The sequence below is a fragment of the Nipponia nippon genome, unplaced genomic scaffold (assembly GCF_047370975.1).
Source record: "Nipponia nippon isolate SJK-2023a ecotype South Korea unplaced genomic scaffold, ASM4737097v1 scaffold_1, whole genome shotgun sequence".
In the NCBI taxonomy this organism is placed as follows: Eukaryota; Metazoa; Chordata; class Aves; order Pelecaniformes; family Threskiornithidae; genus Nipponia; species Nipponia nippon.
The window spans coordinates 111,823,670-111,839,570 of NW_028262290.1; the positions used below are offsets into that span (position 1 = coordinate 111,823,670).

Sequence of the window (15,901 nt, forward strand, 5' to 3'; positions counted from 1 at the left end):
AGGCAGTTTAAACGAAATATGTTTTATTAACATGTTAACATGTCTCTCTTCCAAATTTATTTTTCACATCATTAGCTACAAGAAAATATTGCACAAGTATAGTTCTTCTGCCATAGGCTGACACTGCATTTTTATTTTGTATTCTAGGGATTGGAAAGCAGTGGTTGGTGGGAAGTAAAGGCGCTCCTTTTCTAGAGCACTGCACTGGTGTATATTATGGTTGCTTAGGAATGAAAGACGTGTTTTATGTGGGAGACACACTCAGCATTGATGTGTTCATTAGAACTAATAGTGAGTGTAGGAGACTATTATTGCAGGTATACTGTTTCCCAGTGAGGACCAAGGGATATATATGGGTTTGTGTATGTTTATGCATATATAGTATTAGCTGAGGCTTACTGAAGCATATGAAATCTCTCTGGCATTGTACTTCAGTAGACCATCTCTCAGAGATAGATGCCTATGACCAGAGAGCTGTTTTGCACCTTGGATTTTCTTTTCTGAAGAGATAAACGTGTTGGGTGTTGTTTGGTCAATGAATTTGCTGCTTGTGTTTTTTAGCTCGGTCTCCTTTCTCTTTACACTGTGCCACTTGATGGATCATCTTTCTTTGCATCTAAGTAGTGATTGGGTGATAATACCTAACATGCTTGGCAAGAAAAAGAAAGGAAAGCTTTGGTATTTACCAGTAAAAGTTCCTAACATGCAGATGATATAAGTGATCCATAGGAATATGCTGTGTGGAGATCCTTTTCCCAGACAGTTTTGCAGCAATGTATTTATACTCCTTTTTTTTTTTTTTTTTTTTTAACATAAAGCCATTGGTGCGTTTTATACAATTAACTTATTCCTAGTGGATTCTTTTTATTTTTGTTCACAGCATTTTGCCTCTATCCTTCCTACAGAGGTGCAGCATCTTTTAAAGGTCTTGAAGTTTCTTGTAACCTGCATGCTTCAGCTTAGAGTTAATTGTGGCTACAGTGGCACACTTTTATTTTATCATCATCCATTTTTCCATATCCATCCCTTTTATATTTTTCATCTAAATTGGGAATGACTAACTTAATGTAACAAAGTACACATGTACATTTTTTCCCGCTTTTTAGATATCAACTAAGTGCCTCTTACAGCTGAATTGATATGCTGCTATACAGTCATTGTTTGCACCCAGAACTTTGGAGTAAAAAGAGAAATCAATAACAAAAAAGCACAACCCAAGCCCCCTCCAATGATAAAAATGTGAAAGTTTGGCTTTTGATTGTAATGGCTGTTGTTAAGAGATAATAGTGATCCATCTTCGCCTGTTGCTGTGTGATAGTTTTGGGGTGTCTTTTACTTTGTTTTTATTTAAAATAAACTTCTAAATGTTTGTTTTTTTCTCTTGTTCCCTTTTCCTTACACTCTGAAAAATTTAGGAAGATGAGAGTGAAGAAGAACCTAAGCTAAAGTATGAACGACTTTCTAATGGAGTGACTGAAATTCTCCAGAAGGATGCAGCCAGCTGCATGACGGTGCATGAAAAGGTATTACGTGATTTTGTGGCAGAGATAGAACTTCTGCTTGGTTTTATGTATTTGTGCCTGTAATGCACCAGTATATTTCTGCGTAGAAGTGGTGCCAAATCTAGAGGTGCAGTGCAAGCCAACGCTAATATAAACAAAGTTCATGGTAGACTTGTGTTGAACAGTGCATGCTTTCTCAGTGAGAAAATGAGGTGAGAATTCAAGGTGCAGGGATTTGTTAGGTGGGATGTTTACATAAGCTACTGGGAAAATGCTCACTTGATTTTAATTATGGACAGTATTGTGAACTAATATTGGGATACAGTCTCAACTTTCCTTTATTCAGAAAGGAAATTGGCATATACTGTGCTTATTTGTACAGCCTGAATCACTGAAGAGAGACTTGATCATGGTAGGGACCAGCTTAGCATATATTCAGCCATGGAAGACAGCTGAGTTTCTGTAAATACAGTGTAGAAGAAAGTAATTGCAATATTCCTTTTTTCTTTGGTTCATTTTTTTTTGGGGGGGGGTATCATACTAACACTTCCCTGTTCCCCTTCCCTGATTCAGTATGTTAAAAACAAGGAGAGGGAACGCACATACTCTAATGCTGGTAAGGTTTGAGATGTACAAGAGAATGAAAGGGAGAAAGTGATGGACAATGCGAAGTAAAGAAATTTTACAAAGAATCATTCCTTTGTTCACATGAGGAAGAAACTTCATTGGTTTCTCTAGTGATTTAAAAAATTGCTTTTTTATTTTCTGAGTTTTCTTCTCTTTTATAAATACTGAACAACATTTTAAAATATTGAGAAATGCTGAAGAGCATCTGAAAGTATGAGTTAATTATTTGTCAAATAACTATTAGTATGTAAAACATAATAGCTGTTTTCTGAATGTATAATTTTTCACAGCCAGTAATAGTTCCTTAACAGTTATTGCTGACGGGTCTATCTCTATTATTTGACTATATTTTTAGATTGACTTGTGCTGTGTTTCCTTTACTCAAAGGACTGTTGCCATGGCTCAAGAGGCTCTTAAGATGAAGCTTGTATTTTAACTGTGTGAATGAAAACAATAAGTCTTTCTAAAATGTTTTTGACAACTGAGAATTACACAGATATTTGGAAAATTGGCAAGCATTTCCTCCTTATCTGTGGCCTGTTTGTGTTACCTTTTTTTCCTGAGCCGCAGGTAAATTCTGAAAGCCAAGAGGTGAACAGGATTTTTCTGTAAGGATGTGCGCAGTCACAGCTTTAACTATAGTGTCACAAAGAGTGACAATACAGGAAAGCTGTTTAAGTATCCCAGCACTTTTAGTTTTCCAGCAAACTAGACACACTATTTATGAGAAGGATCAATGTTGTTAGAAGACAGATACTGGAGTCTTTTAGGAATAGGTCTCTTACAACAGAGAGCTTAAAAATGAAGCTGGGTTATAGGTTTTGTGAGGGTGTTTTCTGTTTTATTCTTTTTTTCTTTTTTTTTTTTTTCCTCTGCAAGAGCAGGAAAAGCCCTGCTAAAGAGTCATCATTAGCAAAATTATACAGTACTATGTAAAATATGCCTCTGATTATAGCAGTTTAACTTTGCTGGGAATCCTGAAAATCTGTCTTCTGTATTCAGACTAATTTCCCCCCAGATTTTTTTTTTTTTTTCTTTTCACTGCTAAAGCATCATATTTTCACCAGGCTTGCTGTCTGCACTGGATGACTAATCGTCATGGCACCTGGTGCATTCAAGCAGGCCTGTGCAGTGGAATAGTCATACCTAGTTATGTCTGCACACCTGATGTTTTATTAACCAGTATTGATTTTTTTACCCGGGGGACTTTTTTCTTCCTGAAAAAAGGCAACCTTGCAGGAGTGAAAGGCATTGCAGGGGATGAATTTCTAATGAACCCCTTCTTTCCCTTTTTTGACTCCTTTTAATGTAGCTTCATATTTTAAGTGCCTGAACTGAAATTTCATTTTAAGCAATTCCATTTTGATAAATCCTTTTAAACCTTGACTTTCTGTAAGGTTATTTTTTAAAGATTGTGCTGCCTGACTGACACGCTTAGCAGTGCCTGTAAATTTGAGCATTTCATTATAGGTTGCAATGAAGCATGCTCACATGCAGTGAAATACAGAGAATTGAGGAGCCTAGACTATTTGAGTAATGCTGAAAGGAGCGGGGGAATAAAAGAAACCTCTGTCATAAATCAAGTAGTACCGAAGTTCTTCCTTTTCTGTTTGTGTAGTTCTCATTGTTCAATTAACAGTAGATCTCTCAGAATCAATTCCCTTCGTGTTTGTATCGAAGTTTGTGATAGCATGCGTTTGTGTGGAGATTTCTTTATTTTGCTACTATTTTTTAGAATGAAACTCCTAAGATTTCTAAGGAAAAGTGTGTTTGTCTTGAGAGTGTTCAATGTAAGAGTGTTACTATGCGAAGGAAAGCAAACCCAGTGGTTATCTGTGTGCTTAAATGCGCTGTCAGAGACCTTCCATAATTTAGCAGTATTTTACCAGTGGCTTACCAGTGGCCTTTTGTTGTGCTTGAATGTTTTGGTTTTATGTTAACGATGAAGGAGAATTAAAAATAAAGCCCAAGGGAAATCATTACAATTGAAACGAAGCTGTGGAAAGGATCTAGGAACTATTTCAGGTCTGTGTTTGGTCCTTGCTTTCATGCTGCATTTTTAATTTGCTGCCACAGTCCATCAGGCAGTGTGTACGGACTGCAGACACACCATTAGTTGTCAGTGGATGAGGGTCCTCATGACTCATTCTGACAGCTAACTTGCACTATCACAGTAATATGGGCTTGGAGCCCTGTTTTATTCTTTAGGTGCAGTTAAAATAAGCTTTGTCTATAGAAGGTGGTGGGGTTTTTTTCCCTGGTGCTGCTAATCATTAATCTGCTAAACATCCTGGAGTTCATTTAGCATTGCTGTAGTTTTGGCTGCAGTGTCTTTGTGTTTATGTAATCAGTCTCTTTCTTTTACAGTTTTTGGCACTGGGAACGCATTATGGCAAAGTGTATTTACTTGATGTCCAGGGGAACATCACACAGAAGTTCGATGTTGTAAGTATGGCATTATTCAGAACACATCTACTGGGATGTAAAAATGCTGCGATGTACTAAGTAATAAATAAGTTAATGCTTTCACTACACCTGCAGTTTTGCTAATGCATTTCATGAGCTCCCTCCCAATAACATAAGAGGCAGTGTATGGTCCTTGCAAAAAGAAGTTACACTGGACGGTTTTGTGATGAGCACATCTCAGGTTACATGTAATAAAATTTCTCCATGAAGACAGAAGAGGAAATACGTATTTATGATTGTAAATGGCTATTATTAATTATGTAACCCAGAGGCTCGTGACTTCCGAAAGGCATAGGCCTGCTTATTAGGTGACTCTTGTCAGTTGTTAGCACGTGCACTATCATCTTATCTAGTTGCCACAAATAATTGAAAATTGATTGATTGCCTTGCTGGTTCAGTTTATCTACTGGAAATATATAACGCTAATATTTTATGTGAATGTTTTGAAGCTTGGACTCTTAAGGGATTGTATTGATTAAAGGAGAAGCAGCAGACTTTCCTTATTGTGGTTCCTGATATTAGAGGATGAATGAAATGCTAAATTTAAAGCTCTGTTCTAGAGTATTAAGTGTTCCTTTTAATTGTGGATATTTATTGATTATTTTTTGTTTTGCTTTTTAATATCTCATTTTCAAATTCCCCATATTCCACAGGAGGGGGGAGGAAGAGAATTAGCAATTTTTTTTTTTTTTTTTTTCTCCTGGCATTTTCACAAAATCTAGTAGCCAAGCATTGGTTTTTCATAGCAGTGTCAGCACTTGTCAGAGTATCCATCACAAGATGTTGGCATGTTTGCAAAGAGAACGTATGTTCTAAAGCTGACACAGCTAGCTGCATGGGAGGGGTGAAAGGTTTTGTTTATATTTTTGAAAAATCTAATTATGCAATTGTGCAAGGGGGAGGAGGGAAGTCACAGCCAAAACCTAGACTCCCAGGCACAACCTTTGGAGGAAATTTTATATATAGCATTGGTCAGATTGACAGTGACCTTACTGGGTCTTAATGAAAGTCAAGCTAATTATGTTCTTCTGTTTCTTTTAACTTTGTATGTTCATCAGCCCCACAGAGGAGATGCTGACTGCATTTCAAAAGAGGAAAAGCTTTTGGTGTCTCCCTTACACTTCTGATTACTTTACATGTATGCTACTTGCTAAAGATGCAGTTTCATTCTCTCTGAAGTAATCCACTTGGGGCAAGCTGGATTAAAGTGTACCTGAATTCTTCTCTTCCATCTCTGCAGTAAAAGACTGACCGAAAGACTCGCTCTAATGAAGTGGAGATTTTCTATCGAGTCAGGCATTAAATGTCTTAGACTTGTATTCGTTCCACTTTGTGTCTGGTGCTTGGAAGAGTTCATTTGTAGAGCTGCCATTTTTTTTCCTAAGTGCATCACCAACACCCTGGTCTCCCACACTGGTTCTGAAAGGTGAAATCTTCCTCTTACCCTAAAGACTTAGGGCACTGCCTAGGTGTAGAGCAAGGAACAAGGGGACCTGTTGTCTACTAAAGGCTATAAAACAAAATCCCTGCATCCTCTTTATACCCACCCAAATCTGCTATTTTTTTCTCTGCTTTTACTTAATAAAAAGTCCTACCAGTGCCTGCTGGGGGGTGGTTTCTTATGATGAAGTTAATGTTGGGCTATATAAACCACTTTCTGCTCTACAGTGCTTACTTGGTTATCCCTTTTCCAAACTTGACCTGCTTCAGGATGAAGATTTTTGTGCTGTGTCGTCTTACAGAGATGGCAATGATTTCTTTTTAAACTATTGTTTGAGTACAAACTGCTTTTTGAGATGGAGAGTAGGAAAAAGAAATGTTTCTTGGATTCTATTCTTAATGTTTCTGTCTCTTTTTGTAACATACGTGTCTCTAGTAGAACAGATAAATTGTATTATGGAGCAGGTGTAAAGGGTGCTTCATTTTTTCTTTTTTATAGTTTGAAGAAAAATTATTTTGATCTAGGACCACTTATCTTTTAAAAGAAAAGTTTTCCAAGGAACTACTAAGTGTTGTAAAACGGAATGGGCTGCCTATGTGAGACCCAAAGCAGCTCTGTGACATCCTTGGCTGCTTAAACAGAGAAGTTTTCTGAATGAATGTTGTTGGCTGTTGAACCCGTACACAGTTTATTCTGAACTGGCTGCTGTATGTCAGAATATTTCCCTTCTAACCTGAACGTCTCAAGATCTTGGACTGCAGACTAGAGGCATCAGCTGTCAAAATGTTTGGTGGGGTCTTCCTTCTGTTCTCTCCTACCAACATCTATTTACTGTCTATCCTCCTGGGGGATTTGCATTAGAAGATTGCCATGTTGTAAATCCTAACTAACACCTAACCCTTTCTTGAGAAGACAGTAACTTCCTGAAGTCCTATAGGTGCAAAGTGTTCCTTGTAAATGCGCTGGGGCAAAGAGTGTTTTCTCTAGTGGTATTTTCTCTGGTTCTTTGTTGGGTCTGAAATGAGCAAATTCCTTTTGAGAAGTGTTTCCACTGGTGGAATGGCAGACACGGTTTTACCTTCAGGTTGTAAATAGGAGAAGTATCTGTTGTTACTGATTTGTGGAAATTAATAGTGTATAAAAATTATTCAAAGCAAATAAAATAGTCTCTCATTAAAGAGCAAGCAATATTACCACTGAAATCTTGTAATTGTTTGCAGAATGTACCTGGGGAGCGACTTTTACATATTTTTCTTTTTGAAAGAATCTTTTCAGCAGATGTTTTCTGTCTTGCGAGATGGCAGAAATGAATAGTAAGGACAGCAACATGAAGCCCTTTGTCTGGAAGAAATCAGTTATGTAATTCAAGGAATTGTTCTGCATTTAAGTCTTTATCTGTATTTTTCAGGGATTTGGCTTTTTTTTTAAAGCCAGGTTGGGGAATAAAAAAATTAATTACTTTTCTATACATCTAAGTCTGTTAAATGTATAAATAGAAAAAACAAACCATACACAGGAAACTTATTTAAAAGTCACTAGATCCAAAATAGTGTATGTGAAATAAACCGAAATGGAGAGAGGGATTTTTATTTTAACCTTTTTTAATATGAAATAGCAATTAAAATAATTTTAAGTATATGTAGGAAATATCGTTTCTGCCACCGTAGCCCTCTTGACTTCCATTTTTCTTTCCTAATGTCAGGTAACCATGTTCGATAATATAAATGGGCTTGGAAATTGAAGAAATAAGAATTTTGTTTTTATAATAAATCATTTATTTTTCATATTGGCTCACATCTGGTTTTGAGCCAAATTGTAAAACAGAAATCGAGACTGATCTCAGAGGATTTGCAGCATAATTGCTTTACAATGACTCCAGCTCCTGTGAACTTTGAGGGAGAAAACTCACAAGTATGTTGCATAATCTCCAAAATGGCCAATTTTTGAATGGCAGCCCTCCTGTTGAAGGCTGAATGCATTCAGCATTTTAAATTGCTAAAAACAGCCGTAACACAAAAATGTAAAGCCTAGCATCCCTAGAAGTTCTGCTATTGTAACATGCTTTTTTATTTGTTGTTTAAAAAAAACCTTTTAGGACCTCACTCTGTAATGTCCATAGCAGCGAAACAATGTGGGTATCCTGAATTGCAACTACTGGCCTTAGTGCTGCAAAGACTTAATCAGGCACTCTACTTTGACCCATAAATATTCACAGAGGCTTTTGTGCAACTAACACAGATAACTGAAAAGTCTTTTCAGAAGAGAGTCTTACTCTTATCCAGCTCTTAAAATATCTGATGTTGGATCCTGTGCCAGGTGGACAACTAGTCTTTTCAAGTTTACAACTGCTCTTGTCAACAGCAGTGGAAAAGTGTGCTTTGAAACTGGTGTGGGAGACTTCTGGTTTGGGGAGAATTGAGAGACAGGAATTTGGGGGCTTTGGCCTGGGATGGTGCTGGTATCTCAGCAGCCACGCTTGTGCTCTCGCATGATCCTCCTTGCCTAGCGTATTTTTAGCTCTTGCCAGTGTGGCTGTCTTTGACAATGTCAGCTGCCTAAGATTAACTGATACACATCCTGAAATAACGTATGTTTGACAAACTGGTGTTCTCTTGTATTAGGGTTCAGTGCATTGAGTGAGATGAAATGTGTCAAACGCACTGAAAATTATTACTAAAAGGCAACAAGAAGGGGGGAAAAAAAAGCCTGCTAATGCCGCTGACAAAGGATGATGCAGGACTGATTCACAGCATGTTAATTCCAAGTGCCTCTCCATCTTTCTTTTCTTCTTAGACTGTCTACAATTTATTAATATAATTATTGCCTCAACTGACATCTTGTGGATTAAGGACTTGTAGATATGAAGAAAGCTGTACAAACATGTTTAGTTAAGTAACAAATCAAAAACCTTTCAAAGGGCAAGAAAACCTGCCCCCATTCTGGTCTTCTAATAAACATCAAGCTTAAAGCAAAAATGGTAAGAAGTCTTGGCTGGTTCCAGTGATATTCTGTGAGAAGGGGTAACGTCACCTATTTTATAAGTAGGGGGGATTTAAATGTTTAATGCATCAGAGGTGTTTCAGAGGTGATGCATGAGTGTAGAAAACAATATAAATAGTGTTTTAAAGCCTCTATTAGTGCAAAGAAATTGAAGTCCTTTTAGCATGCAACATTTGTGAGCTATTCAAGACTGCTGGAATTTCAGAAAGAATTAAACTTTAAGTAGAGACCCCTTCTTGCAGCATTTCTTTTTATCACGTATTTTTTTTCCTGGCCTCACCATTTTTTTCTAATTGTCTCACATTGTGTAGCACTAAACATTTCTTTGTTTTTTTTTTAATTGGAGTGGCAGAAATCCAAAATCACTAGGTCATCTCTGCTACCTTGAAAAATTAAAGGGGAGTTCCTTCTGTGGTGGTATTGTTGCCCTTGGGTGTATTAAAGTTATGGTGCTCACCGGCCTCTGGAGCAAGTGTGTTGCTTGCTTGAAGGTCAGCCAGTGGCCTGTTGGTTTTGCTGATAACTCAGCAGGTTGCAAACAAAATGTCAGAGGTTTCTGTTGACTTGACGTGCTTTTGAAAGGGTTTAATTGCTAATGGGAAAAGCATATTTCTAATGAAGAAACAGCTGTTGTTAAGCACTAAATGCTGTTGCTGGAAATGACGCGGAGCCTACTAACTGCTGGGAGAGATAATACAGCATCTTTCAATGGGGAAGGTAACTTTTAGCATTTGATTGTATAATGAAGAAGTTACTTTGTATGGAACTTTACATGAGAGTTTAAGACTAAGATGATATAAATGTCACTTATTTTGACAGGCTACTTAAAATTCCCTGTTTATTACTTTAACGACATCATTTTAGTTGTCAGTGTCAGACTATGAAAGAAGATGGTTGGAAAATGAAATGAAGCAACAGAATTTAGAGTAAAGATCTGGGTAGCTGTGTGTTAGTATTTGCAGGGTGTCACTGCGCCTGTTAAATTTCAAGCTGAAATCCTATGTTTTGTACCAAACCAAGTGGGCTGCTATAAATGTAGGCTCCAAAAATCAAAGTGAAAATTAAGGTTTTGATAGGAGTGAGCATCTGTGCAGGGGACAGGTTTCCTTCCCCTCCATGGGACCTCCCACCCAAATGGGTGGTGCAGTCCTACAGCTTAAATGCTTTAAGTTAACCCCTAGCTCTGCACAATGGAAAGACTGGAGAAAAGTGACATCCTTTGGGATTTTACTTTTAAGACTTGGATGTCTACACCCAATTTAATAGCCCTTCTTTTGCTTCTGTGTACCTGTCTCTTCATTTTAACTGGAGATGATTTGGAAATCCAAAGGTTTTTACAGTAGTTGTGGGAGTAACTCAGATGGCCTTTTGAGTCTGGCTTTTTGGATGTTATAGAGGCTTGGAAAGTATGTCTTATGATGTTTGTTCTGGTGCTGTGCTTATTAGGTTGTTTGTGACCTGGAGTGTTTCCAATGGGAACTGTGGAACTATTGAAGATTAGGACCCTTCCTTGGCAGGAATCATGGTGTTACCTGTGTCTCCCTGTCACTGGATGAGAAGTGAAGTAGCTTGCCTAGACTGGCAGAAATTGTGGGGTCAGGGCCGTTATTCCATAGGTCTAGAGAATTTTCTTGTCTGACACAACTGAAACCAAAAAAGCCTTTCATAGATGTTTTGCGCATCATCTTTGTATCCACTGTATCTAACTTTCCTTTGAAGGGAGTGTTGCTTAAATTTTTACTTAAAGAGATCAGATGGATGTGGAAGGCATTCGTTATTAGTAGAAACGTTGCTTGGAGTATGGATGAAATACGGGAGTTTTAAACAATTGAAGTATCATGTATGACTAATTTTTATAAGCTCAAAATTGAGGAAAGCATGACCATTTCATTCAATTATTCTTTCAAGCTTGTAGCCTGCAATAACTCTGTAGATTAGTCCAGAATAATGTAAAAAGTGTAGCTAGAAGTATGGGTTCAGCTACAGAAGGTCTTGTATGGTCCAGCCATTTATTTCTTGAATGCTGTTAGCTCATACAAGTCAGATGCGTGCCTGTGCAGTCACAAACAGTAACATGTATGCTGTAGATGAAATTTATTTCAGTGAAAGTATGAAGCCTATGTACTTTATCAGCTGTTTCTGGGACTGAAGTTGTTTCTGCCTTCTCTTTTGTACTTTTCACCAGCAGCTGTGTTGCCCATGTAACTTTTTTTGGGAAGGATGTCAGCCCCATTGTTAGGCTGAATGATCTTTCTACAACTTCATTACTCTCCAAATGCATATTGTTTTTCCTGTATTTTTTGACATAGCAGCATAGGACCAACTCTAAAGGTATTAGATTTAAGGTGCCTTAGCAGCCATCTTTGATGTCACTGATTTCAGTAGGAGTTTGGTAATGTCACCTCATAATGAGGTAAAAGGCTGTGACTGAATACTGTTTTGTGACAATCATCTAGACATAGCAAATAGTTCAATTTCTCTTGACTTGGTAGGGTCCTATCACATTCTGCGTGTTTTCTTAAAAAAAAAAAAAATTGAAATCTGGAAAATTCTAAGGGGAAAAATATTTCATTATGGGAGAATGCTAAACATGAAGGACATTACTGCTGTCATATTTAATACAGCATTGATGGTCAATGAAAGGACGAAGTCTCCAATGTATTTTTTTTTCTTTTTTTTTTTTTACCAGACCTTGTAGGAACTCTGAGTCTGTTTTTGTGAAAGATCAAGTAGAGGACTTTACTGTAATTCTGCTAAGTGAATTTACATGTGGCATTTTCAAACATTTTTGAACAAAATTATTTGTGACATTATGCAGAAATATCAAAAGCATCACAACAATTATCTTTTTTTTTTTTTCTTCTAACTCTTTCACCATCCAGGTTTGGTAACATTTGCTGTTTGAATGCATACTACATCTTGTGATTATTTAGAAAATGTAATTCATGTTTGCAGCTATTACTGACCTTTTCTCTATGCACCATAATTTGACAACAATATTAGGCAACAAAGTTTATTTGCTTTTAAGGAAAACATGGAAACATAATTTCTAATTTCAAAGACATATTAAACAACCATGCACAATAATATCTTTTCATCTCTGATTGAGCAAAAGATTACTTTTCTAGAGTGTAATTGGCTCTTAAAAGAAAGCCTCAAAAGACTCCAAACAAATTTCAAACAACTGTTAAATAAGGAACATATTTTTCTGTGCCTTCCAGAGGCTTAGTCCCTGACAAGAAAGACTAGGTGCTGCTAGATTGTTCTGTCTTTTACTACTTCTTGGTATTCGAAAAACCACAGATTCTCACCATCAGGAATGTCCCTGCCCTTCCGTGAACTTTCTGGTTTGACCAGGTGATGTTGACTGGCATGAGACACATGTTCAGTGATTCATTGCTTCCTTTTTCCAGTCATCTCGGAAGCATATTGTGCCACATCTGTCTCATACCCCCCCTAAATGCTCTTTGCTGATATATAGCAGGACCACTGGGCCAAGTTGCTCTAGAGTTTTTATTAGCAGCAATGAAACAGCTAGTTTCAGGTAGCACTGATGAAGGCTTTTCATAAAAGACTGATAAAACAGACGTGCGTTTTCTAAACCTTAACAACCTTTAAAAGCATAGGGACCATGTGGAAAGGTTTGATTCCTGAGAAGCTAGTATACTACTAATTCCTAGAGCTGTTTACATTTCAAATGGCATATTGTACCTGCATGGCATTTTCCTCTATATGGAAGGCAGGCACTTGCGTGCACATATACAAAATAATAGCAGTTTGCTTGTCAGAATTATTCAGAGTTCTGGCATTAATAAAATATTATTTGCATTAGAAAATGTTTTCGTAGTTAGAAAGTCCAAAGCAACTGAGTTCTGGAGGACAGTGTTTTTTATACAAGTTGACATTAATGATAGAGCTACAGCCCTTTGTTTCCATTAACAATAAAAATGCAGCACTATTAAAAACACAGAATGACATAACGGGCATAATATGATGAACATAACATGAAGGCAAAAACTAAGTATTTTTTCCCATAGGGGGTAAGATATTATTGATAATGAACTTTGTAAATCTAATAAAGATTCCTTTCTGAAGGATGAGACTTGTTTTAAAAGACATGACAGTGTATATAGCAGTTGTTTATTGCACTCCTGATGGAATGCTAAACATGGCCAGTCCAGATTTGACCAGCTTTGGTTGTTAATTCCCTCAGAGTAGCTGCTGACAAAAGTAGCTGCTTTCAGGCTGGCCGTCTCCACTGTGGTGCTGCTGAGGAAGCTAGTTCCATTCAGTGTCCTGTGACAGAGAAACAAAAGAATAAGAAATTTCAGAAATCTGTATTTTGGTGTTGGAAGGTTCACCACTGTAACCCTAAACTGGCTGCTAATTTAAGTCTGTAGTTGCTGCAGGTCTTGGCAGTTTTGAAGATAGGAGCTATGAAATGTGAGCAGTGTAAAGGTGGAGGAATGAATGAATCTGTTTGCTTTTTTGATCTACTTTAAATAAAGTTTATTATAAGCAATCATGTCTACACTTCACTGGTATTGAAATAGAGCCTCTTTGTATGTAAATGCATTGAGGAAGTTGCACAGGATCAATCAATCTTCACATTTAGCTTTCCCTATCTTACTGTCACAGTGAGGATATGGCATACAATACGCTGCTTACAGTAAGTTACAGTGCACTTCATGATCCGTAGTTTCTACTTGTGTGAGTACGCTCTTCCCTCTCACCCTATCTTTTTAAATTGCAGATGTTTTTAGGATTCTGTCAAGAATCAGACACCCAATGTTGATCGTCATTGAGTATCTATGATGGGTTTGAGAGACTTTCTCAGATGATATAATTGCAAATAAAGGAAGTTCTAGAGTTGGTGTCCAAAGAGAATACAATGCTTTCAGTAAGCAGGAAATGTATTTATTATTGCATATAGCTCTGACTTATGCCAATCTATACCAGTGTTGATAACTGAATGTTTACATGGAAAATGGCACTTCAGCTCTAGCTATTGGCTGAACTTCAGCATTGATTACCCAGTGTAATATTTAACTATGCCAGGAAATGACCTCAAGCCTTTCCGTTGAGGAAATGGCCTCAAGCTGCGCCAGGGGAAGTTTAGGTTAGATATTAGGAAAAAATGCTTCACTGAAAGGGTGGTCAAGCATTGGAACAGGCTGCCCAGGGAAGTGGTTGAGTCTCCATCCCTGGAGGTATTTAAAGAACGGATAGATGTGGTGCTTAGGGACATGGTCTAGTGATGGACTTGGCAGTGATAGGTTAACGGTTGGACTTGATGATCTTAAGGGTCTTTTCCAACCTTAATGATTCTATGAATACGACTAGTTAAGTTGTTTTGAGCCAGGAAAGGGAATTCCTTCCCTTATAATATTTCTGCTTCTGTCTGGTTCCATCAGTGAGAGGTCTTTTCACTGATTTCAGTAGCCATCAGGTTGGGGTCATTGTCTGTAGTGGAATGGTTGACAGGCTAAAATAACTGGAAAACATACTTAGTGCAGTTTTTCATTGTAGGAGCTGATAGAAGGAAGAAAACTATGTAGTTGTGGAGAAAATAATGGCTACTTAATGGAATGTATGGAGAAGCGGGGATGCTAGACTCCGTATGATCATGTCCTCTGTCCTGTGTTAGGTCAGGGAGGAGGATGAGCATCATGGCTGTTGTGAAAACCTTCCTGGAAATGATGTTGGCACAACAACGCATGACCTCTGAGAAGAATAGTCAAGAAGCCTCTTTGCTTCTTTAGAAGTTGTTTGGTCAAAGCACCAATAAAATAATCTCTCAAAAGAAAACCTGTCCTGACAAGAACTTGTACTGTATGACCTGGTTGGCCTCTCTCATCAGTCACGTCTCTGAAATGTGGCTTATCAAGAAATGGAGAAAAAGTAATACTTTCTACTTCAGGGGGTAGTATTCTACAAAATCCTGTTAAATACATTAATAACAGTGGTGGTGGTATTCCGTTAGAAACAAGCTGTGAAAGCCGCCCAGTAAGTTTCATCCTCAGAGGTTTAGATACATTTTTTTTGGATTGTTCTTCAAAGCCCAATTTATAATTCAGTAGCCTGTGTGGAAAGTTAATGCTCAGTGATGAATTCTGCAAATTCATTGTGCTTTGGGAGCTGTTCTGAAAAGAAAGCAGTTAGAGAAATCAGTGAGGTGAACCTGCAGATTGCCTGGTGTAGTCTTCTCCTGTGCTATATTGGGTGTTCCAAGGAAGGTGTATGTAGTCATTGGCTGCAGCCCTTCCTCAGCCCCCCACCTGTACTTCAGCCCTCCCCATGGGTATGTGATGGGGAATACTGCTTCATATTCTTAGATGGCTTTAATACACATATAGCAACAAAGAAGTAGAGGCAGGTTTAGGACATACTATTGTTGAAGCCCTACAATTATACAGTGGATGGTGAAGGGGACCTGGGGAGAGGAGGAATCACAGAATCATTTAAATTAGAAAAGACCTTTAAGATCATCAAGTCTAACCGTTCACCTAGCGCTGCCAAGTCCGCCACTAAACCATGTCCCTAAGCACTACGTCTACACGTCTTTTAAATACCTCTAGGAATGAGGACTCAACCACTTCCTCGGGCAGCCTGTTCCAGTGCCTGACTACCCTTTCAGTGAAGAAGTTTTTCTTAATATCCAACCTAAACCTGCACTGGTGCAACTTGAGGCCGTTTCCTCGTCCTATCACTTGCTACTTGGGAGAAGAGACCAACCCCCACCTCGCTACAACCTCCTTTCAGGTAGTTGTAGAGAGCAAGAAGGTCTCCCCTCAGCCTCCTCTTCTCCAGACTGAACAGCCCCAGCTCCCTCAGCCTCTTCTCATAAGACTTGTGCTCTAGACCC

General features: G+C 38.0%; 1 protein-coding gene across 1 annotated transcript in view; it reads left to right on the plus strand.

The window, feature by feature from the left end:
- Window positions 1-15,901, plus strand: part of VPS41 (VPS41 subunit of HOPS complex) — a 113,915-nt gene that overhangs the window by 16,349 nt on the left and 81,665 nt on the right. Inside the window, exons 3-4 of the mRNA XM_087767068.1 lie at window positions 1,416-1,523; window positions 4,497-4,574. Coding sequence (XP_087623194.1) covers window positions 1,416-1,523; window positions 4,497-4,574 — 186 coding nt within the window. The remainder of the gene's footprint in view (window positions 1-1,415; window positions 1,524-4,496; window positions 4,575-15,901) is intronic.